The sequence below is a fragment of the Perca flavescens genome, chromosome 10 (assembly GCF_004354835.1).
Source record: "Perca flavescens isolate YP-PL-M2 chromosome 10, PFLA_1.0, whole genome shotgun sequence".
Lineage (NCBI taxonomy): Eukaryota > Metazoa > Chordata > Actinopteri > Perciformes > Percidae > Perca > Perca flavescens.
This window is the reverse complement of record NC_041340.1, coordinates 36,983,766-37,007,324: the sequence shown is the minus strand read 5'-3', so window position 1 is coordinate 37,007,324 and position 23,559 is coordinate 36,983,766. Positions and strand designations below refer to the sequence as shown.

The 23,559-nt window shown below is 41.1% G+C and overlaps 1 protein-coding gene across 1 annotated transcript in view; it reads right to left on the bottom strand.

Annotated features, from left to right (window-relative positions):
* The window catches only part of insb (preproinsulin b), a 40,452-nt gene extending 17,820 nt beyond the window's left edge, over window positions 1-22,632 (bottom strand). The window contains exon 1 of the mRNA XM_028588839.1: window positions 22,558-22,632. Within this exon, the coding sequence (XP_028444640.1) occupies window positions 22,558-22,632 (75 nt within the window). The remainder of the gene's footprint in view (window positions 1-22,557) is intronic.
* Window positions 22,633-23,559: the final 927 nt, after the last annotated feature.

Genomic DNA, 23,559 nt, shown 5'->3' with positions numbered 1-23,559 from the left:
TCAGTGCTCAGCAGTCAACGTAATCTGGTAAATCCTAAACTGGGTTGCACCAGTTATTTGTTCATCCATCATGAAGTTAGTGTGTAAAGTTCTTTAGTTAATACTAGCTAGTTTCAAACAAGTGATTTTCTAAATCAGGTTACACCATTAAAACTGAAGATAATACTAGTAATCCAATCAGAAGCAATCAGCTCTGTAAAGCAGGATTTATGGCTCTACGCAGAGCTTTCCCCTTAGCCTAGGTAAGTAGACTGAAGTTTATACTTGTGTTTTGGTGTCTGCGTCAATCTCTTTATAATAGCAGGGCCGGCATGTGGAGTTTGTGGTAGAGCGAGTGAGAGAGCGACGCCGATTGTGATTGCCCCTGTGTTATCTGACCATGGTCGGAAACCTGTAGCAGGAAAAGTTAACCCTCTCCTTAATTTCATGTTGTTTATGGAGAAGGAGAAATGCAACACTAACAAGCCACGGCCAAGCGGACCAATCACCGTTGTTTAGTCTGCGTCGCCGCGATGTGTAGTTCAATTTTTTTGAGAAGAGCACTTGTGGCTGCGACGTATGGTCCGGCGTATGGTCAGTGTATCTCCCCGTACGTCCATACTCACGCCGTCTATTTAACGCAGAAGCATAAATTGGCCTTAATAAACAGGAAGTCATTGTAGCATCACAAACTAAAACAGCTTATAAAAATAATAAAGTGTGGGTAAAACAAAAATCAGTGATTTATTTAGTTAGAAAAGAGTACATGTTAAAAACATGTGCAAAGACTTTGAACTGTGTAGTAGGCCTACTCTTATGTGTAACCAGTTGCCTATTTGTGCATCTAGCAGAAATGGAGTCACACTAGCATTCATTTGGAGTTGTGTTTGTGTTCACCTGGAGAATGTATGTCCAATATTCATTGTCCTTTTAGCTCTGTTTTGGTCTCCACCAACTGCTGAGGGACATACCCTGGCTCTTTAGCAGCTACATGCTCCACGATGGTCACCAGCTAGTCACTAACTTTGTCTCCCGTTTGGTGTTGGGTAGGTAGCGGACAGTGGGCTGGTCAGAGCAGAAACAACTACAGCTGGAAGCACGCTTGATTAGAGCGGTGAGACTGAATTAAAACAAGTAAGGGGCCATACGGGCAAAAACTAGGATGATGAAACATGAAAGTATGAAAGCAAAATGGAGAGTTGTGACTGCAGAATAAACAAACTAGTTAGCATGTATTTTAAGCCATTTATAATAAGAGCTGATAAGGCAAGTGTCCTTGATTAATTTACTGAGAGTAACTTTTCATTGAATCACTGCTACCGATGCTGTAGGGCATAAACTCCTTCCAATGGTCTGTGTTTTATGATAGCGATACATGAACCTATGCCAGGACTGAGGATAAACTAAACATATTTTTTGTGGTTTGTTAATATTATGATGACACACCGCTGTAAACATCAACAAATGCTTTGAGGATTTAGAGGCAATCATATCATTATTGTTGATAAAGATGCATGACATTTGAAGTTCCCTCAAGCGGCACACAAAGTATACATAAAGTTCGCACTGATCTTTAATCAATTTATCCTGCAATAAGCTACAGGAATAGGTGGTGGATGGCGCTGCGTTTCATTTGACTTCAGAAGAGACTTTTAATGTCTGACATATTTACCTCTGAAAATGGACCCCTTTGAATGATTTCTTTATTGAGATTTCCAGCTATATGGTCTCTGGAAATATGTAGGGGAATACTGAGTGGTTTCTGCACCATACTGACAAAACTGAGCTAAAAAACATCTAATGTCATGTTTGGGGTCATTTCCATGTTTTATCACCTTTTTAATTTTATGTGCAAGCTCAGTTTTTGGCAAAGGGAGGAGATACCACTAATACTGATTTATATATTGGGTTTTTATAAGATCAGATGAAAATTAAAAATAGTCTGTAGGATTCATGGTAGAGTATGCATTAATATTAACAGTTACTAGACTAGGATAATGATGCAAAAAAGTGAAACAGAACAATAAATTAGTTTTCTAGTGCATCTAGAAACTGATGATGACTGTTCAATAAGTCTGAAACACATCCATATGTTCAGCATCAGATTAGTTTTCTTTTTTTCTATCATGGGAAACAGAAATTCCTAATTCCACTAACAGATTGCTTTAAAGGTTGCTGGCAATTGATTCCAGCATTCCCAACAACATTTAATCCATGTATCCTGCATAAATCATACACTAACCTTGAACGTTGCTCAAGCCAAACTCTCCATCTCTATTAAATCTGTGAATTTTAATTAACATTGCTGGCGGGTCCAGTATTAGTTACTGTGGCCATATGCTCATCTCCCTCAGCTTCACAACAGCTGAATCAGTGGTCGTCTCTTTTAACCAGAAAACACAATATGACAGCATTTGGCAAGGCCTGTTTTCTCATCTTAATGCCACTGTTGGTGCCAACGCTTCCTTTGCTGTTTGATGAATTGGAGCAAAGTGGCAGCAGGTGGCAGTGTTGCTCTTCTGCAGTTCTCCCCCAGGTTTCTTGGCCTCTGCCAAGGCCCAACATTGATTAATTAGTTTATAGAATGTTGTGTAGACTTTGGCGTATGGGCTCTCGTCGGCTTTGGCTCTCCATCTCTGCTCGCAGACTGATTAACAGATAAATGGATCACCATAGAGTATTCAAATGGGTGGTGGAATCAATATCTATTGTCCAGTATTGGCTTCAGCAAAGAGACAAGAATCTCTATTTCTCCTTATTTCAACCCCCTATTCCTAAACCCCTAGCAGTTATACTTTAACACGCTAAGGAATAGATCATTTTATAAAAAACTAAATCTTTTTATTCACTTGAATATTTTGAATAGGCTAATGTGTCATTATTCATCAAAACTGTTTGGACAAATCAAGGCTTATGGACTGCCTATAATATTGAATGAAAAAAACATTGAAAAAGTCTATTTTCAGTTAGTAGTTATATGTGAGGTGATGGAAAACCTTTCAAGCTTTGCTAAATTGCCAGTGGTTGTTAAGCATATTGTTAATTTCAATGAAAATTAATTTCCTTTCATTTCAATTTTGTAAGGTCAAATAACTTTGAATAGCTTGGCGAGAGTCCACCATTATCATTAAATGTGTGCTGATTGGCCTCGACTGAACAGTTTATATGCTTGAAATAGAACAGGAAATTGTGGGTGCAAACCTTCTGGGAAAACGATAAGAAGAATCCTCTCTTTTTAATGAATCAATTGTGTTTCCTGCAAAAGAAATTAATTACATGCCTAAATATCACTTATTGAAATGAGACAAAGAAGTTAAACACTCAGCAATCAGTCCAGATAGAAAGGCACTTCATTTGCCATATAAATGAAATGCTGAATGGAACATCATTAATTAGCAAGAACAGAAAGAATAGATGTTTGAAGGATACGGCGGAGGGTAAAGGCTCTTGATCAAAGCCCCTGAGTTGAATGAAACTTTTGGATCAAACAAAACACATCCATCAATAATGGTTATACAGTACAATAATTCCCATACACAACAGAAGACAAGACAAGTTTATGTGGTAGTAGATCAAAGTTGTTTAAAGCACGTTGACTTGTAAAGGCATGCATCAGCTCTTCATCGCTTCATCGAATGTTGCCCTAATGTATACTGTTTCTGGTTTCAAAAATGTGTTTTTTTCCCCTCCCTGTCAGAATGGGATGATATAAAGATGTTAAGATTCTGTGAGAAACATGGACTGCTGACTTCATCCCTTCTTCTCTAAAGAGGAAAAAAAATAATATTATGACAGATAGTAGAACTGTGTTTTCCTTCTTCCCCCGACAACGTGTTCTGCATTTTATATATAAAACTCTCCTCCAGTGTTACAGCATGACTGGAGATTCTACAAATCCAGTTCTTCAGCTGGATTGTTGAATAATTGCTGAAGCACCATTTGTAGTAGCAGAGCAGAGTGCTCTCTTAAACCTAGACTCTAACTCTTAGACAGCCTTTTTTAAGAGACTCACGCCATGAAGGTCATCACTAATTCAACACTCTGCACCCTGACCAAGCAACAAAAAAGTCCCAGCGTAAGAAAAGAAATCTTCTGTTTAACATATTTAATACCAACCGCGTGTGCGGATCTAATCATACCCATTCTCTTTGAAACTCTAGAAAATGGTAATTAATTTTTCATGGTGTGAATTAGAATCCTAATTTGGAAATGTGAGATCAAAAGAAACAATTTCAATAGCTGGCTAGTGGAAGTAATCCTTAGTGGCCGAGGACAAGAGGCTGTGGTGTTCAAGATATCCCCAGTGGCAGCTTCACAGCAGAAAGCAACGAGGGATTCACTAGTTTTTGTTGAAACACATTAATAAACCATGTACTTATTTAACCATAACATAACATTGTATAGGAGGAATGAGTCATGCTTATTTATTTCATATTTATTTATTTTTATAAAATTGCCTGCTTTTTAAAATAACTCAATTCTGCATTCCTAGGCTGGTCAAAGCACATACCCATAGGATGTAGTACATGTTTGACAAACTGCAAGCTAAATGAGCAGTGCACACGTTCAGTACATTGCAATAGGAGCAATTGCATCGGCTTGGGATCAGTTCTGCATGCTGGATGGAAAGGTCGGCGAGGAATCCTAATCAGGCCTGGTTGCATCTCTAATTAATTACAGCCCAGAGGGTAAGAGATCATACAGAGACCTACAAGCTACACACACACACACACACACACACACACACACACCACAGGGAAAATTGTATCCTTGGATTGTCTAACCGCACATATCAGTCTGTCATGTTGAAAAATAATTAGTGGATGAAATGTAACTTAACCTTATATTCTACCACTTCCTCTCAGCTTGCTGCCTCAGTGAGACATTTCTTATAGGCTATTTCCAGATAATGACTTTTGGCAATCTCCAGAGCACTTGCCTGGACTTCTTTTATGTGTGGGCAGCAGCAAGACAGAAAAAGTGTGTACTTGAGAAATCGCGAGAGTCACTGTTTGCTGTATGACAGGGATCGATTCAGAAATTAATGTCAGTATATTTCTGTGTGATTTTCATTGGGCAAAATATCGAGTCCAGAGCAACCAATTTCCAAGAACTGACACTAATACTTGACATTTAAAAAAATATTTTTCTATATATACTTTAACTCCTGTCGTAGCTGCCATGGAAATATGTCAACATGATGTCACATTTAACAATCTAACTAACAATAAATACACCATCAAACAGCTAAATGGAAATGATACACGATTACGTCACCAATATGCAAATGAGCGTATGGCATCATCTGGTGACTTATAGTGACTTTTGGAGCTAGTGCAAGCTACTTTCATCAGAAAGAGTTGGCAACACTGTGCCACACTCATGTCCAAGCAATAAATATAAGCCTAGATTGATCTGTTTGCTGTAAAGACCACACATTGCTGTTTTACAGGGCTTATCTCTTTGCTAGGAGCAGTGACTTCATTCTCCACTGGCTGCCCTCCAACCTCATGGCTAAGACTTTAGGAAGGCCTTTATGTGAAATAAACAAACAAGATGTTAGTAAGTGAATTTAAGAGGTGCTCGTAGGCATATTTAGTTAACTTCAGAAAGAGCTAGGCTAGCTGTTTCCCTCTGTTTCCAGTCTTTATGCAAAGCTAAGCTAACTGTCACCTGGCTACAGCATTTACTGGCACAATATAAGTGTTGTATCAAATTTCTCATCTAACTCTTGGTAAGAAAGTGAATTTGCCTATTTCCCTAAATGTCACATTATTGCTTTAACAGTGGGGGTTTTAGTTTACATGACTCCTTAAAAATAATAAAAAAATACCATCTACAGTGCCATATACTGTATGTTACAGCCCTGGACAAAAGACTAAACTTTACAATATAAAACAATGGCACATGACAGCCTGTTGAAAACATTTTTAACAAACAATTTTCACAAAGCTTATTGTCTGTTTTAACATTGGATACTGCACTTGTGTTTATGGCAGCAGCATTAGAAAGGCCAGTGTGTGTGAGCTCTGATTAGCAGTGGACAGGCCAGCCAGAGGCTTCTAGGGCAGCTCTGTTTGCAAACACTGAGAAGAGCGAGGGCAAGCCAAAGCAGGAGATCAGGAGTGTGTGTGTGTGTGTGTGTGTGTGTGTGTGTGTGTGTGTGTGTGTGTGTGTGTGTGTGGGTGTGATCGAGTGCGTGTGCATGCATAATGTCTTCTTTTTGTAAATTAGACAGCGATGAGTAAAACTTTGCTGACTCAAATTCTGGAAGTCACGTCCAGATCATCATTTGCTGTAAAATCGTGATCTTTGACAGGCCATGAGATAAAAAAAAAAAAAAAAAAAAAAACTGATCAAAAAGAAATTACGGTGATGAACCGTTGACTATTCACTATGAATATGTTAACCTTGAGTTTAACATTTTTGCTAATGTGCTTAGTAAGTGAAAAACACTGACTTAACTTCAATAATGCCAAGTTCTCAAACTCATACTGATGCAGAGTACATATTTTCCTAATCGATTTGGGAGCAAATCCTCCACTGAAGGCAAACAGGACTTTAGTATTCATGGGGGCATGTGTTCCTCTCACTATGTTAATAATGCTGTCTTCAGACAGGCTCAGGCTATAATGAGGATTTGAGAATTCAAATCACAGTCTGCAACATATGTCAATGCCATCAATATAGCAGAGCTCCAGCTATACAGCTTCCTCTCCGTTTCTGACTCAGGCCGACTTCTTGACCCTTCCCACCCCAACAAGGAAGCAGTACGGAAGTTATCGGTGCTCACGACAAGATGATGACTGGCCTCTGGCCCTGGCTTCATGGTTTACAGGAAAGCTGTAGGCGAGCAAAGGGCATAAAAGGAAAAAATATAGAGAGGAAAATGGAGAGGTCTGAGCACTACTGCTATTTACTACTTGTCAACATATAAATTCAATTCCCTCCACTTTTCGAAAATGCACTTGCTATCTTTATTTTTTAAATGTCTATTCCAGTTTCTCGATACGGCTTTTTAACTGTGTTTTCTTACAATGAGACCCAATCTCTGCTTTAACTATGTTTAATAAATGTTTAATAGGATGGGTACATGAGAGTCAATCTACTTCAGCCTGCGCACTCTCTGTGTATTGAACAGTAAGTGTTTATGGAAATGAGAGCTGGCTCTCCCTCTGGTCTGGTCTCAATGGATGCTATTTATTCACATGAAAAAGAGGGAGGTTAAAAAGGAATTGTTTTTACATCGAGTCGGAAGCTGGTGTGAATTGTGATTATGATGTTAGCATGTTATTGTAGGTGGGTGAGCACCTGGGCAGCTGAAGTGCATTTCCTCACACTCCATATCATCATTATACAAAAGACTAGCAAGCTGCAGTGTTTATTTGCTACAATATCCTTAGGTCTCTCTTTAAGCTTCCCAAGCTAGTCCTCTCTTTTACACTTTCACTTGTAAATAGGTACTTTGAAGAATGGACTTCGGGTCATTATAGCCAAAGTACTTGATTAATTAAGTAGTTAAAAGAGAAAGCGCAGAGCAATGGTTTGCTGCCTTTTGGTCAACACTTGTTTACTGCTGTTTATTAAAAAGGATCCTTTGGGTGAGGAGACCTCCTAAATGGGGTTAGAGCTTGTTGAAAGCAGCATTTCGTGGTGAATAATTGGATTGCGGTTTTGAGCGTGCGTGTGTTTAAATGTTGGGATCAAACAGTGCCTGGGGTGTGTTTACCTGAGAAGGCTCTACCCCCCCTCCTATCCTTCTTTTCTCCCTCCCACCATCCATTGCTCCTCTCCTCCTCTCTAATCAGTCTGATAAAGGATATCCTCTGCAGTCCCCCAGCCGTAGCTCTGCAGCAACAGATTAGGCAGTCTGCACGTACGCACACACATCGTCTGCTGTGGGGAGACGATGGGCTGCTAGAAATGACCAGGCACAGGCAGATAGAATTACAGATGGACAATGGTACAAGCGGCGGACTGCAGATGTAAAGTGCACCCACACAGACACACAGATTGGTGTTCCCCCCCACCTCACATGAAATAAAAAAACACACATAGAGTTAACAAACTCCCAGACTTGAAGTACTCCGCTAACAACCGGGAGTGATTGGCTCTGAAAAATTGGTGTGTTCTGATGAATTGGTGTGTGCGTTCGTTGGCTAACAACACTTGGAGTAATGAGCAGGTTAACCCTAAAGAAACCTCTGCATGCTGAGTTACAGAGATGGACATGCTTCGGACGGCTGCGGAAAGCACACGCTTACACATTTGAGTGTGTGTGTGTGTGTGTGTGTGTGTGTAGGCCTATGTGTGTATTTGTAAGTTGGCAGAGAATAGGAGGATGAAAGGAGTTTATATTTGAATGCATGACCAGAATACTCTCAGGGTCATTACAAATGTCTATATTTGTCTAATATTTGTGCGCCTATAAACACACAGTAGAACAGAAGAGCTTGTTCAATAGCTCTTACTATTCCAGGGATGTTGCATGGCGAGTGTTTGCTCATCTACAAATAGTGCGCTAGATGCCAAGTCACAAACATTAGTAGATGGTGTTGCTGATTTCAGAAATGTTTTTATTTACTCTGAGCATGAAATTACACCACTCAAGCTGTTTGTGGTACTAGAGCTCCTGATTTTCTAACTTCCTGGTGGCACTCAGAGGTCTCCAAACCCATTGTTCCCAAAATACACATGCCAACACTGCTGCCTCTTTGACAAACCTATCATGCTTTACTCGCAATGGCTTTTTTATAACTTCTCGGAACAGGGCAGCGCAGAATACTTTACAGCAGCGTCTGTACAGGCTGTACTGTACGTTCATTAAAGGCACCAGCTTGCCGGTTTATGCTATTCTTTATCAAAACAATGAATGCAGGCATGTTCTTTGTGAGGTATTTATATTGGACAACGCTTGCTCACTCAAAATACACTCTCTCCGTGTTGGCTCCCAAGTGAGACAAGGCTCTGTGAATCCCCTTGTGCATCATTTGGCCCTCATTTAGCCTTCCCTGTTGCTGAAGCTGTTACAAGCCCAGATTCTCACTAGCAATCGGCTTAAATCACACACTTTTATGACCAAGTTTCCTACCCTGACAAACGAGACTGAGCAAGATGACGTTTTATAATTGGAGAAATGCTGCGCCTGATTCACCTCTCAGCATGACTGTAGGTGGCTTTAGATTTACAGTTGATGGAGTTATTAGAACACAAGTCAGTGGTGCCTTTAATGCATATGGCTGTTTGTGCGGTGTGAGGCTGCAAGAAGGACTAAACACACTGATTCACAGTGTTGGCAGTGACTTCCTCCTTGACCGCTGGTTTATTTAAGCAATAAATGCACTCCACAACCGTTAAAAGTCAGAGGTTGTCATATTTAGAAAGTTACCTTGAAATAAAGAGAAGGCAGGTTATTTGAGCTTGGCAAATATATCCGTGGACAAAGAATAAAACCAAACTGAGAAGGAAAGTTTCTGTTATGGATACTGGCAAAATTGGAAATGTACAATTACAGAATCATTTTGAGAAAGGATAAAGGGGTGATAGAATGATTATATAGGGTATTTCACACTGTCCCTTAAGATCTCCTAATGGGGTATGTATAATTGGTTGGGCTGAAAATGGCCTGGTTGATATTTTATTGGCCCTTATAACCCTGTGTTTTGGCCCTATTTCTAACAAGAGCTTTTCTTCCAAATATGGTATGCTCATGAATATTTAGATGAGCTGCGCACTGATTGGTTGAGCGAATGCCCATACACACACATTGGAGATGAGACAGTAGGTCTCATATTTCAGACACTGCAATGTTTCATTACAAAATTCACTTCTGAGACTTTTATGCGAGAAAATCAACTATATAAAGCTCACATATGGGCCGTTTTACAAAAAATGTATGGCTAATTGCGAATTTGGTAAGACGTGTCAGACTTTAGGAGCTCCACACAGTCTGACGAGAAAGTAGCAGCCTGCTGGGCTCCACACCCAGCGCAAAGTCACCCTTTGTGGAATATTGCACTACAGGGCTCCGCGGCCGGCTGCCGGCATAACTATAATATATTTACAGTTTGAATTTCGTCACGGCACTTATATCACAGCTAACCCAAGGTCTTACAAAGCTACATTTACAAAGCCGATTTCAATTTAAGGCATTTTTGTGAATGTGAGGGGTCTTGTTAGGAGGAACAACTAGCTAGCTATATGTCCCATTCAATACAATGGGAAAAGATCGCGGCTAGCTAGCTACACTTTTGGCATAACTACAGTATATTTACACTTTGAATTTCAGAGGTCTCGTTAGGAGGAGGCTAGCTAGCTCTCCTTGATGGACTCCAGCTCACCGCGGGCTCTATCAATTTATTTCCCTGATCGTTTGTTTAAATAACTCTACACACATATCCATTATAAGATTAACTGGAACCTGAGGTAAGAGATTGCGGGCGTAACAAGCTCGCTGACCGCGCTCTCAGTCACACACCGGCCATTTAGCAGGAAGAGGGGGGGGGAGAACAGCGAGCTGCAGGCCCTGGAGCTCTGTCAGGGCAGCGGTGTTTGGTAGTCCGATGTAGCAGGCAGCACCGCCCGCTGAACTCTGACACACAGTCGGACAAAATTTGCAATTAGCCATCCATTTTCATAAAACAGCCCATATTTGAGCTTTACATAGTTGATTTCTCGCATAAAAAAGTTTCAGAAGTGAATTTTGTAATGGAATAGCAGAGATCTGCACAACCTACTGTAGATTCAGAAGACTACCTGATCTCAGGTCAGTTGTGTAGCCTATGTAAATGTTGGGGCGTGACAAAGAGAGAGACTAGAGCCAATTGAGGAGGAGCCGCCGAGTTGACGTCATCTTGGTGGCTCTTGTATGGTGTTCGGGTCTGTGGGACCCGTTTTCAATGTTTGCTAAAAGAAAAATTATGCTATTTATTATTTCTTCTAATTCAAACTCATTGGCCTTGGCTCATTTTCTGTGATGAACATAAAAAATAACTTATTTTCAATGACTGCACACAGTACACCCCCCCTACACATAACTATTACATATGAGGTGTTCAGGTCTACTGGACCCAAGTATATTTAATTGTAGGTGATATGAAACTTAACTGTGTCCTCCTCCTAACTGGACCTGCTGTGTGTGTGTGTGTCTGTGTGTGTGTCTATGTGTCTGTGTGTCTCTGTGTGTGTCTGTGGGTCTGTATGTGGGCGTGTCTGATTGTAGGTGTCTGTGTGTGGGAATGTTGTCTTTCTACACCTGCTATTCCCACACAAAATTACAAAATTGTTACATTTCAAGCTCTTTCACCTGTTCTGATTAAGTTCTAAGAAATAAGCACCAATAATGATCAAAAATCTTGTTTCTATTTTTTGTAACCTTTTTTATAATTGAATTACCTTGTTTTCTCACAAAAAACGAAAATGATCATATGATCATAAATGTGATCTCACAGTGGTAAATGGCAAATATGAACCATAAATGATGTATATAGTATATAAGTAAACATCTGTTAAGTATTTTTACATAAATTGTTATGGCTGTATTGATTTAAAAGCCTAATAATGTGGTGGGTCCACCAGACCTGTGAACATCGGCTGTGTAACAAAAATATGAACACCACACAAGGGTTAATAAGGTCCTGAACTTCATCAAGACAAACAGCATGGTGCCATTATCTGCACCCAGAGAGCCACGCAGGGCCCCAGTGGCTGATGGGATTAAGGAACAAAGAGAACCGTTGGATTAGTTAGGGTACGGCATAGGTACCGGAGTCTGGAAGGCAACCATTTTGTTTACCTTTTGTTCTTATTTTTTTTATTCCATTTCCTCTATGTTGTGTTGTCTTTCTGTCGGGGAGCGGGCGGAGAGTGATATCTTGTTTGGCTCCTGACAGCACCACTTGGAGAGGAAAATGAAAAGAGATGGTGATAACACAGAGACTCACACATTCACACACACCTCCTGCCGGCCTGTCCACCCCACGCTGTTCATAGGGCAATTCAGGCCTGGCAATTTAGGGCCGAGTTAAAGTGGAAGGAAAAGCCTAAAATAGTGAGGCAAAGCGAAAGAGAGGAGCAGAGAGGGGGAAAAAAGAGACCTGGGGAGTGATTGGTGGAATGGTGAGGGACAGATGTAATTTTCAGACCATGGCAGGGAAGTGATGTAATTTTCTGGATGCAATTTGTGTGTGCGAGTGTTTGTGTGCCTGTCTGCGCGGTGTGTAATGCGGGGGCAATGCAGATGCTAAAGTAGCACTTGGATGGAGGACTCATCAACTGAGAAACAAAACCTCTCATTTTGGCACAAACATTGATGCAAGTTTTTGTGATATAATGGCCACCTTCAAAATAAAAGAAGAGTTTTCATCTTGTGTGTTAGGCTTAACTAGTTTTATTCACAAACACATTTGTCTTCAGACTCTATTAGATTAGCTTTCACTGAAAGACTGATGATTGTCAGATGTAATATTTTCTTTTTTTTTTCTTCTTGTTTTCATCTTAACAACCCCGGTGATAAAACAACATGCACTGCAACTGTAATCTCCCGCAAATGAGCTTTACATTTTGGGAAGGACACAATTGATATCGCTATCAATGTGAATTGTGACTTTTATTTTGCTTTCTCTGTTGGACTTACCAAACTAATGTTGTGCCGGGACAACATTGTTTGATGCATTATGCTCCTGGCTGTCTTGGTAGACAATTAGTCTGACAGATGAATTAAAGAATACGAGGCCATTTTCCACAGGAGATGAATCCCTCCTGCCTAAGCACATATCCTTTTATGGGAGTGCCTATTTTCATATCAGAGGAAGGAGAAACATTAACATTTTAGCGTTTGGTAATTGAATGGTTTAATGGCAGCAATCAAAAAGTTAACCAAGGACATCTTTGTTTTTGAATTTGAACTTTGAATGCAAACTTTGAATGCAATGACACTGGAATAAAAGTCATTTCGAAGGCCGGCTATATTTGTCTTAAATCCCATTAAAATACCAATGATTAAATATAATCTTGTGTAAGTGTAAAGTATTGCTACTGAACGTTCACTGTTTACACATTCAGCAGACACTGAGCCACATTAGCAGTCATTTTGAGTCATATTGAGTTGAATTTAAATGCAATATTCACTCTCTGATTTGGTCTCCATGAGGGAAACATAGTTTAAAGTTCCTTAAACGCTTAATAGAGCTGAGGGGAACATGGGATACATTTCCCCCAGAAATGTATCCATTGCCATCACTAAATTGTCAAATGTTAAAACCTTCGACCCATCTGGAGACTCCTTGTCTACCCAGTTTGCTCTCCAACCTTTAGTTAAAAATCAGGATTTAGTGAGTGTCACGTTTAATTCCTCCCTCTATAAATGTGACCGATGAATTGATCTAAATAAAGCTGGTAATGTCACCATGGCAGGGCCCTCTCCCGTTGTTAAACTGTCCTCTCTCATTATGCAGCAGGTCAGCCATGAGGTTAGAGGGTGTCAGAAGGATAAGACAGAATCTGCTAGTTACACCTCCTGCTGGTCAGTGCATTAAATGGGCTTGATAAGCTTTATTGGGCTGTGTCATTATATGACTGAGTGGTTGATTTAAAAAATCCTGTATCCAGGGGTTACAGTGAAAGATGGATGTATTACCAAGCTCCTCATAATCTGCTCAGATAATTGGGTACTTTAAATATAGGACCCTATCACCAATCTGGGATATATAACCAATTTTTAAAGGTGTAAACAAGGTGATCCTTGAGAAGGTGGTTGCTAATCAGTTATGTGATTTTCTACATAGCAATAGTTTATTTGATGACTTTCAATCAGGATTTAGAAAGCATCATAGCACAGAGACGGCACTGGTGAAAATTACTAACGACCTTCTAACTGCTGCAGACAAAGGACTTGTCTCCATTCTTGTTTTACTAGATCTTAGTGCTGCATTTGACACTATTGACCATTCAATCCTGTTACAGAGATTGGAACACTTAGTTGGCATTAAAGGAATTGCTCTAAGCTGGTTTAAGTCCTATTTCTCTGATCGATCTCAATTTGTTAATGTTAATGATAAATCCTCCAAGTACGCAAAAGTTAGCCATGGGGTTCCTCAAGGCTCAGTGCTTGGACCAATTCTATTCTCCTTATATATGCTTCCTCTAGGCAATATTATTAGGAAACACTCAATTAACTTTCACTGTTATGCGGATGACACCCAATTATACTTGTCAATCAAACTGGACGAAACCAGTCAGCTAGCTAAATTTCAAACGTGCATTAAAGATATAAAATCCTGGATGACCTATAATTTTCTGATGTTAAACCCTAACAAAACTGAAGTTATTGTACTGGGACCTAAACACCTCAGAACCTCATTATCTAAAGATATAGCTACTCTGGATGGTATTGCCCTGGCCTCCAGCACTACTGTCAGAAATTTAGGAGTTATTTTTGATCAGGATATATCCTTTAATGCCAATCTAAAACAAACCTCAAGAACAGCCTTTTTTCATCTTCGTAACATTGCCAAAATTAGGAATATACTGTCTCAAAACGACGCTGAAAAACTAGTGCATGCATTTGTTACTTCCAGGCTGGACTATTGTAACTCCCTACTGTCTGGTTGCTCAAATAAGTCCCTTAAGACTCTCCAGCTGATCCAGAATGCTGCAGCGCGTGTTCTCACAAGAACTAAGAGAAGAGATCATATTTCTCCTGTATTAGCTTCTCTGCACTGGCTTCCTGTTGAATCCAGGATTGAGTTTAAAATCCTTCTATTGACCTACAAAGCTCTAAATGGTCTAGCACCATCATATCTAGAAGAGCTCCTAATACCTTATTGTCCCACTAGAGCACTGCGCTCCCAGAATGCAGAGTTACTGGTGGTACCTAGAGTCTCTAAAAGTAGAATGGGAGCAAGAGCGTTCAGTTATCAGGCTCCTCTCCTATGGAACCAGCTCCCGATCTGGGTTCGGGGGGCAGAAACTGTAATCGCTTTCAAGAATGAACTTAAAACTCTTCTATTTGATAAAGCTTATAGTTAGGGAGTGAGGAGTTGCAGTGTTCACCTAACTGGCCCACCTGCTTCTCTTCATAATTGTTAGACTAATAATACATAACAAAGTAGAGGGAGACAGGCCAGCCAAGCCCGATCCGGCAGGGGAGAGTTCTAAGCCGAAAAAGCTACCTCTCCTTATGACCTGTCTCTCTTAGTTACGCTGTTATAGTTACGCTGTTATAGTTTTAGACTGCCGGGGGACTTCCTTCCTTTGACACACTGAGCTGCTCTCTCCTCTCCCTTTCTATTACTTTTACTATTACTATTTGTGTGTATCCAGTCCCAGAAATGCTTGTTACTAATCCTAGCTTCTGGGGGAGTTTACTCCCCGAGTCCTTATGTTTTTTCCCCAGCGTATTTCCTTGGAGAACGTTGGCACCAAGATCCTGGTTCCAGCTGTCGCCGTGGTCCTGCTGCACTCCCTGCCGAGCTCAGCGGTGCCCTGCAATGTCATGCTTCTTCCGGCTGAACCCTGCTGCCTCCTGCTGAACCCTGCATGAACCCTGCTGCTTCCTGCTGAACCCTGCAGCTTCCCGCTACATCCAGTCACTGTTCCATTATTAATGTGACTATTATTGCCACTGTTCATCACACCCCCAACCGGCCCGTCAGACACCGCCTACCAAGAGCCTGGGTCTGTCCGAGGTTTCTTCCCAAGAGGGAGTTTTTCCTCGCCACTGTCGCACTGCTTGCTCTTGAGGGAATTACTGTAATTGTTGGAATTGTTGGGGCTTTGTAAATTATAGAGTGTGGTCTGGACCTACTCTATCTGTAAAGTGTCTCGAGATAACTCTTGTTATGATTTGATACTATAAATAAAATTGAATTGAATTGAATTGAATTAAACACACAGGTCATGACCTCATGAAATCACAAAATCTATGCAGCCGAGCAGATTTTATTTGAACATTCACCTGAAGATAAGACAGCGTTTAGTGCCCTCCTCGTCCTTGTGAATCTCAGCGGGACTGTTAGTGTCTTGATGGAAGGTTACCTCCTGGTATAAAACACTCAGCCTCTGCAACAACAACTTTATAGAACACCTGTGGGAGCGGACTTTTATGAACTCATCGGCTGCATGGTTTTACATTTTTAAGTTGGCAAAGTGACAAATGCTGCAGGAAACAAACAATGAGTCCTCAAGACACCTGAACCTCACGTGCTGCATGCAAATGGCCAAAGTCATATGGTCCATACCAAAATGCTTTGACCTTTGATGACTTACACAGAAGCATTTAATGAAATCCCAATTGAGGAGAAATTAGGATTACACAGTACAGTGTGGTGCCATCCCAATTTGGGAAGTTCCTCTCTTCCTGAAGGTGTATTTAAACTCATGCTGGAGGCGTTAAGTTCAGCTGAACCTTCAATGAAAACAAAGATATTGTGGGTGCTGTAAACACAGATGCTTAACCCAAATACCTCAGCACAGACAGAATGTGTTAAAACACTGTAATTCCGTGATGGATTAAAAAAGCTTCTGGATGGCCTACAATCGTCAGAGCACCTCGTTGAAATGGCGTATTTCTCTGCTTCTACACAAAAAAAAGTAAGTATCCACACTGTATTGATCTGGAGATATTAAATACGACATATAAGGTATGTATTTTCCTGTCGTGGGCAACAGTATCGACTTAAGACAGCTGTTACTTCTCCCGTCATCTATGGAGACACAGAGTTTATTACTACTCTGCCTGAGAAATGTTATGAGGTTATGTAGGACATTGACCTGAATGAGACCTGGGTACCACTGTCTCAACTTACATAGCATGAGTTCGTAAGCTGGAAATTCCACCACAGTCCCACTAAGACATTACAATTTTAAAAATATACACATTCAATTAGTCATCTTGAACCGTGGGGCCAATTCTCATAAAGATTATTTGATGATTCTGCATCAAACACATTACATTTTGCCATAATCAAGGTCAAAACAATGAGTCAACAGCAGTTGTTCAAAGTGTTAACACTCAATTAGCACTCTTTTTTTAAATAACTACCGCCCATTTGCATGCATTTTGCATAACCAAGCTGGCAGAGGCTGACTGAGAAGAGCAGTAGTTATATATCTCCTTGTTGCAGAGCACCTTGATTCTTATGGGGGCAGTTGAAATTCTGCAGAAGCCAAGTTTTCATTTTCATGGCTGCATTTACATGCTGTCCTACTGTCGGCCCCCTTGAGTTATATCAATGGGCTTTATCACCTTAAATAAAGCAGAGGTAAATGTTGCTGAGAAAGGGTAAAGCATAGGCACTCTGCAGTATGAATGTTGTATTTTGTGTGTACGCAGGCGGGCATGTGTAAGCCTGTGTGTGTGTGTGTGTTTTATTTAATGCTCTAAATCTTGAGCCTGTATGTGTGTGTAAACTATAAGCATTCTGCAGACTCGGCTTCTCATGCCGTTTTTGCGGTTCTGCTGAAGATGCGCTTTCAGCTCAGGGCTGCAGGAGGTCACTGTCTGCATGCACACACACACAGAGACACACACAGAGACACACACGCACACGCACGCACACACACACACACACACACACACACACACACACACACACACACATGTCCATGTATGCCCACATCTGTACCTTTCCTGACATTTGACATATATGGATCCGGCTGCCAGTAAAAGAAGTCCATTCCCCTGGTGACATTTACCTGGGGTTACCAGAAATCATTAGTTAAGGTCAGTTGTATAACTCCTGAATAGGGAGGGGGATAACAGACTTGATTCCATCTATAATGTTTCAGTGGGCTGTGGGGTATAGCTGGATACTGTACAGCAATGTGTGTGGGTACACTGAGCAAAAATGTCCTCTGGAATAGATTTTACACAATTTGATGAACACTGTGTAGAAGATATCTTTAGAAATACACTTCTTATCTTCTTACAGAACTGTGCTTAGGGACAAGGAAAATAGGGGAGGGTCATGTGTTTTTATTCTTTGTTGATGGGAGGGTCATCCAATTTATTTTAGTCTACAGGGGACGGTCTCCCAACTTTTGTATTCATGAGAAGAGCAAAATTTCAAAGTGGCTTGTTTGGTGCATATTTATCCATGTAGCTCCATGTAGCTCTCTCAGTCTCGGCCCCTATCGCTATCAGATGGGTCCCTCCCTATTTAGTCAGCCAGACCTGTAGCTTAGAGACCGTGGGATTTCCCAAACTGAATAAACTCCGCTCGCACATATAAACACAAAACTGCTTTGCTAGCTCAATAGAGAGCCGAAGTCACGCCCTTCTACTTCCGGTCCATGGGACCTTTATTCGGAAAAAAAAATATGAACGAGAGTCAATGGAGAGATAATAATTATTTTTTTAACCCGTTTGAATTGAGCCATGGATTACAAATATGATGTTTGTCAATTTAAAACATTAGTTTTCAACCGAAGAAAGTCTCAGTTTAATGTTAAACTGTTGAAGTATAAGACTATGAAAATACGTAATTAGAAAGACTACACACTTCAATGTGTCATGGATGACATCTCGCTGAAGCTACGATGTCTGTGTTTATTGTACCTGTGTGTGTGTGTGTGTGTGTGTATCGTACCGGGGATGTAACGTTACTCTAATGAGCAGAGGATCTTGCTTGTTCTTTTGCTCATCTGCTGAAAACACTTATAACTTTACATGTGTTGTTTAACAGAGCTAAGCTAGCTAGCTAGCGAGCAAGCCGAGCATCAAGCTAGGTGAGGTAGATTGTGTGAGACGGGAGATGTAGTTCACTGGGAGCTGTAGTTCACTGGGAGCTGTAGTTCACTGAGCGGTCTCACACTAAACTAAGAGGTCATATGACAAACCTCTGGCTAACTGAGACTCGGTTGAAAAATTATGTTTTAAATTGACGAACATCATATTTGTAATCCATCGCTCAATTCAAGCGGGATCAAAAAATAATTTGCTTCTCCCCGTTCACTACCGTTCATATTTTTTCTGAGTAAAGGTCCCATGAGGTCCACAGGAAGGGGCGGGACTTTGGCTCTCTATCGTGTTGTAACTGTCAAATAATTGTATTCATTAGCATGATTGCCATACTGTTTAGTTCAAAAACATCCAAAACACCGTACGAAAACATGGCTGACCAGACGCAAGCTTTTATTTTGAAAAGCCGAAACCTCGTGCCGCGGATAGCACCGGCCGGCAGCTGGGAAGGCATGAGACGGGAGGTATATCCTTTCGGTCCCGGTGATTATTTGTGAAATTGTGCAAACGACAGCCTTTTCAAGGGATTTGAGAAGGACGCAGTGGTAGCATGCAAGCTCCCAAATTGACGCTCGTCTGAGAAATGGAGTTTTGGATAATGTTCAGTTTTGGCAGTTTTACCATGGATGTATTAAGAGAACTGGAAACAGTGTTCAGCGGGAAGCCCCGTACGTTCCAATGAGAGTGCTCAACAGCGCATAAAGCAAACATGGAGCTCGGATCTTCCACATTGTTAGTCCATGACGTCACGATGGACACGTGCACTAGCAACAATTTGTTTGTGTTGTCTTAGCAACCGGTGGCAACATGCTCGTTCATGAGCGTCTCTCTCGTGTCTCTTACAAGTGGCAAACTCATGAACTCGCCGTTTTCATTGTCTAAAATATTCACTAACGTTAAACATTGTGTTTTCGTTGTTCCCGATCGTTTACATGCTTAGCTAAATAAACGATAGATGTATTTAGCTAGACAACCAAGGAGATTTAATAATTATGTTGTGCTACTAGCTAGCTAGCGCTAGCAGTCAGCCTGCAGTTTCGTGAACAAAGCTCATCCATGGCTTCATCCCTCATCCACGTTACAAGCTTTACAGCATACAGCCCTCGGATGGATCACGTTCATCATGCCAAATTTAGTAATTCTGAATTCGCTTCTAGTGAATGTTAAAAATTTTAAAAACGTGACGTTTCAAACTAGGACCCTTAAGTGTTCGGGTTGGTAAGTTGATGTACCCCGAAACAAATTATCTGCTGAAATGTAGACGTTTCTTTCACCATGCAATGTCTATATGAAAAGTCTTTCTGGGCCATGGGGTGCAGTACCACCCCTATCCGCTAAGCCCATGGTGGCTTTTAGACATGGCGCTCTTCCTGGGGGCTTGAGTTTTACCCATAGACAGTATATAATGGACCAATAGACCCCGTTGCTCTGGATGGAGGCTATTAGAAGCACTTTTCCGGTGATCTCTTGCTTTACTGCACACAGACAACGTAAATGTGACGTGAGCAACGTGTCTGAAAGTTGTAAGTCTTCTGGTAGCTGTGCCAAGAGAAATATCAATCATTTCCAATCTTACAGAGACGGAGAGCGTAGGTATATGTAAGGAGATAACATAAGCACAGGCTAATTATTGCTAACTAACGTGCTAGTTAACATTAGTAATTAAACCTAAACAGCTAATGTAAGTCGAAACTGCCTGCGAGCTTCTCCTGTACTATATGGTAATTCCTCTACTGTGCGACAGTAAGTCACTTGGTTATGACACAATCGTTAGCCTATTTTTACAAAAACGTCTGCTACGGAGCTATAACGTGAGGTACAAGGTAATGGAGCCTTTTATACATTGTTGTGTTTCTTTAGAAATAAACAATGGACAAATAGAGTCTTTAAACACTTCAGATGTAAAGTTATTTGCAGTCAAGTGACATAAAAAAAAAATGGCGGTCAGTGTAATGCAAACAAGAGGTGATCGCTTCGTAGCAACAAAATGGCGCCATCGTAGGTTCACGTTCTGAAGCGAAGCTTACCCCCTTGGTTTTACCTATGCTAAAATATTCAATGACTGAGGAAGCCTAGTGACGAGTCCATAGCAACCAGTGTTGAATGTTACCCAGTGTGCTTTGCTGAATGGTCTCAATGTTTTATTGTTTTATTTCATGTGAATACTAGTTTACTAGATGAGTAACTTAGTATTTGAAGTAACGCAGGAAGTGTGCATTTAGTTTCCATGCTTATTGTGTTTCTACAACAATGTTAGTGAGTAAATCTACTGAAATGGCCCCCACACCACAACAATGTTAGTGAGTAAATCTACTGAAATGGCCCCCACACCACAATGTTAGTGAGTAAATCTACTGAAATGGCCCCCACACCACAACAATGTTAGTGAGTAAATCTACTGAAATGGCCCCCACACTATAACAGAGGAGTGGGATGCGTCAGATGAGAATGCAGCAATTTAGCCATCTATGTTATGGCTGTAAAAGATCAATGGAAATCTGTACAGCTTTGCCAAGTGCAAATCAGTACAATAAGTTGTTGGGGAGGGTCATCCAAAATGTATTGTTGATGAAGGGAGGGTCAGGTCTGTTTTGACTAAAGGTCCCAAAACTCCACCGGTGGCCCCTTAACAAACAGTCCCTTATACAATCTGAAATTTGAAAACAGTTCTGTATTCCCTCTACGAAGACCCGAAATTCCAGACTTTATTTCGGTATGTTTTGGTAAACTTTTGAATTCCTCCTGAGAGGCTGACTCCGCTCCCTCTGAAAACACAACTGTAGAGAATAACGAGGGAAATCAAGACGCTGTGCTCAGAAATATATGGTAAATACAAACACAATTGTGTATGAGTTGTGTGTGTGTGTGTGTGTGTGTGTGTGTGTGTGTATATGTTTGCAGCTGAAATGTAATGAGTACCAGTGAAGAGATTTAGAATAGGCTAATGCACTGAGGTGTTTGTGGTCTTTGTGAATAATCTTTTTTCTGACTAACTTGCTATACACCACATAGATATAAAGAAAATCACTTAATATGCCTCTTTTTCATCCTATACACTTGATTTCTATGAAGGTAAATATGGTGCAAAACGTGAGAGCTTGTAGAATACAATGTGAGAACTTGCATAACAAAGAATTTGAACTTGTATGTTAAAATTTGCACTTGTAAAAAATATTCACACATGTGATCTGAATTTGAAGTCACAAAAAAAAAAAAAAAACACGAGAGCTTGTTCAAAAAATCTGAACTTGTAAAATGAAATTTGCACACATTTGTGAAAATATTCACAAATGTGTAGATTGATATTTGCATGAACACAATGACAGCTGCAAACTTGTAATGCAACATTTACTTGTGTACCTTTTTTTTTTTACTCAGATTCATTTTCCATCACAGCCACAATTCAGTGATTACAACCTCTCGAATCTGTCCCTGTATGCGCTCTCTCGCATCACAAAGTGGCGAATCTGCGCCTCGACTTTTGCAACACTTGTTGCGATACATTTGGTGCAAAACTAATTTGTACCTGTGGACTACGGCTGTGGAGCTATGAGCCAACAGAACGGGGAAAGCAGGGTTTCTATCGCCAGATGAGGGACAACTCTGTCCGGCTTATTTAGCTATGTAGCATGGAAGCCTGGTGGAATAGCAAGCTAGCGTTAGCTAACTAACCAACCAGCCTGCTTCTAATACCTTTTAATTATCTTAACACTTTTTAACAGTCAAACTGAAACTCTGGCGGTGAGCTCCAGGTCCTGCAGCCGCAGACGGACCCTCACCAGTGGGGATCGGCCAGCGGAGCAACGTTACTATTATTGCCAGAAAGCTTCGCTGCCGACCTCGACCTGCAGTCGGAGCTCCAGCGGGACACGGAGTTTCCCGCACCTGGTAGCAGCGGCACATCCCCCGGCCATGACCACAGCTTGCTTTGCTGATGTTGTGCCCACATTTTGCATCACTGCCAATCATTGCACCCGGTTGGGCAGCAACAATAGCTTCTGCAGAATTCCATCCACCTCGCGGGCAGCAGCAATCATTTCTGCCGAATAATGCGTCATCTTTTAACCCTCATTGATGCGAATTGCACCCAGGTAGCAAGGAAATGATAGTCTGATAAAACATTGATGTCTCTAAACGTTCTAAAATTATAATCATCATTGATGAACATGACAAAGAAATGTGTATAGCCTACATTTTAATTAAACAGTAGCTACTTTGCCTTATAAAATCATTATTTCCCCTTGTGGATGGAAGTCTCGGCAGGGATGCAGAACTTGGCACGTGTTACCCGCTGATGACGGTCCATCTGCGGCTGCAGGACCTGGAGCTCACCGCCAGGGTTTCAGTTTGACTGTTAAAGTGTTTAGATAACTAAAAGGTATTTATTTAGAAGCTGGTTAGTTAGCTAACGCTAGCTTGCTATTCCATCAACACTGGCGGTGAGCTTCAGGGGGGATGTGCCGCTGCTACCGGGTGCGGGGCTCTCCGTGTCCCGCTGGAGCTCCGACTGCAGGTCGAGGTCGGCAGCGAAGCTTTCTGGTGATAATAGCGATGTTGCTCCGCTGGCCGATCCCCACTGGTGACGGTCCGTCTGCGGCTGCAGGACCTGGAGCTCACCGCCAGAGTTTCAGTTTGACTGTTAAAAAGTGTTAAGATAATTAAAAGGTATTAGAAGCAGGCTGGTTGGTTAGTTAGCTAACGCTAGCTTGCTATTCCACCAGGCTTCCATGCTACATAGCTAAATAAGCCGGACAGAGTTGTCCCTCATCTGGCGATAGAAACCCTGCTTTCCCCGTTCTGTTGGCTCATAGCTCCACAGCCGTAGTCCACAGGTACAAATT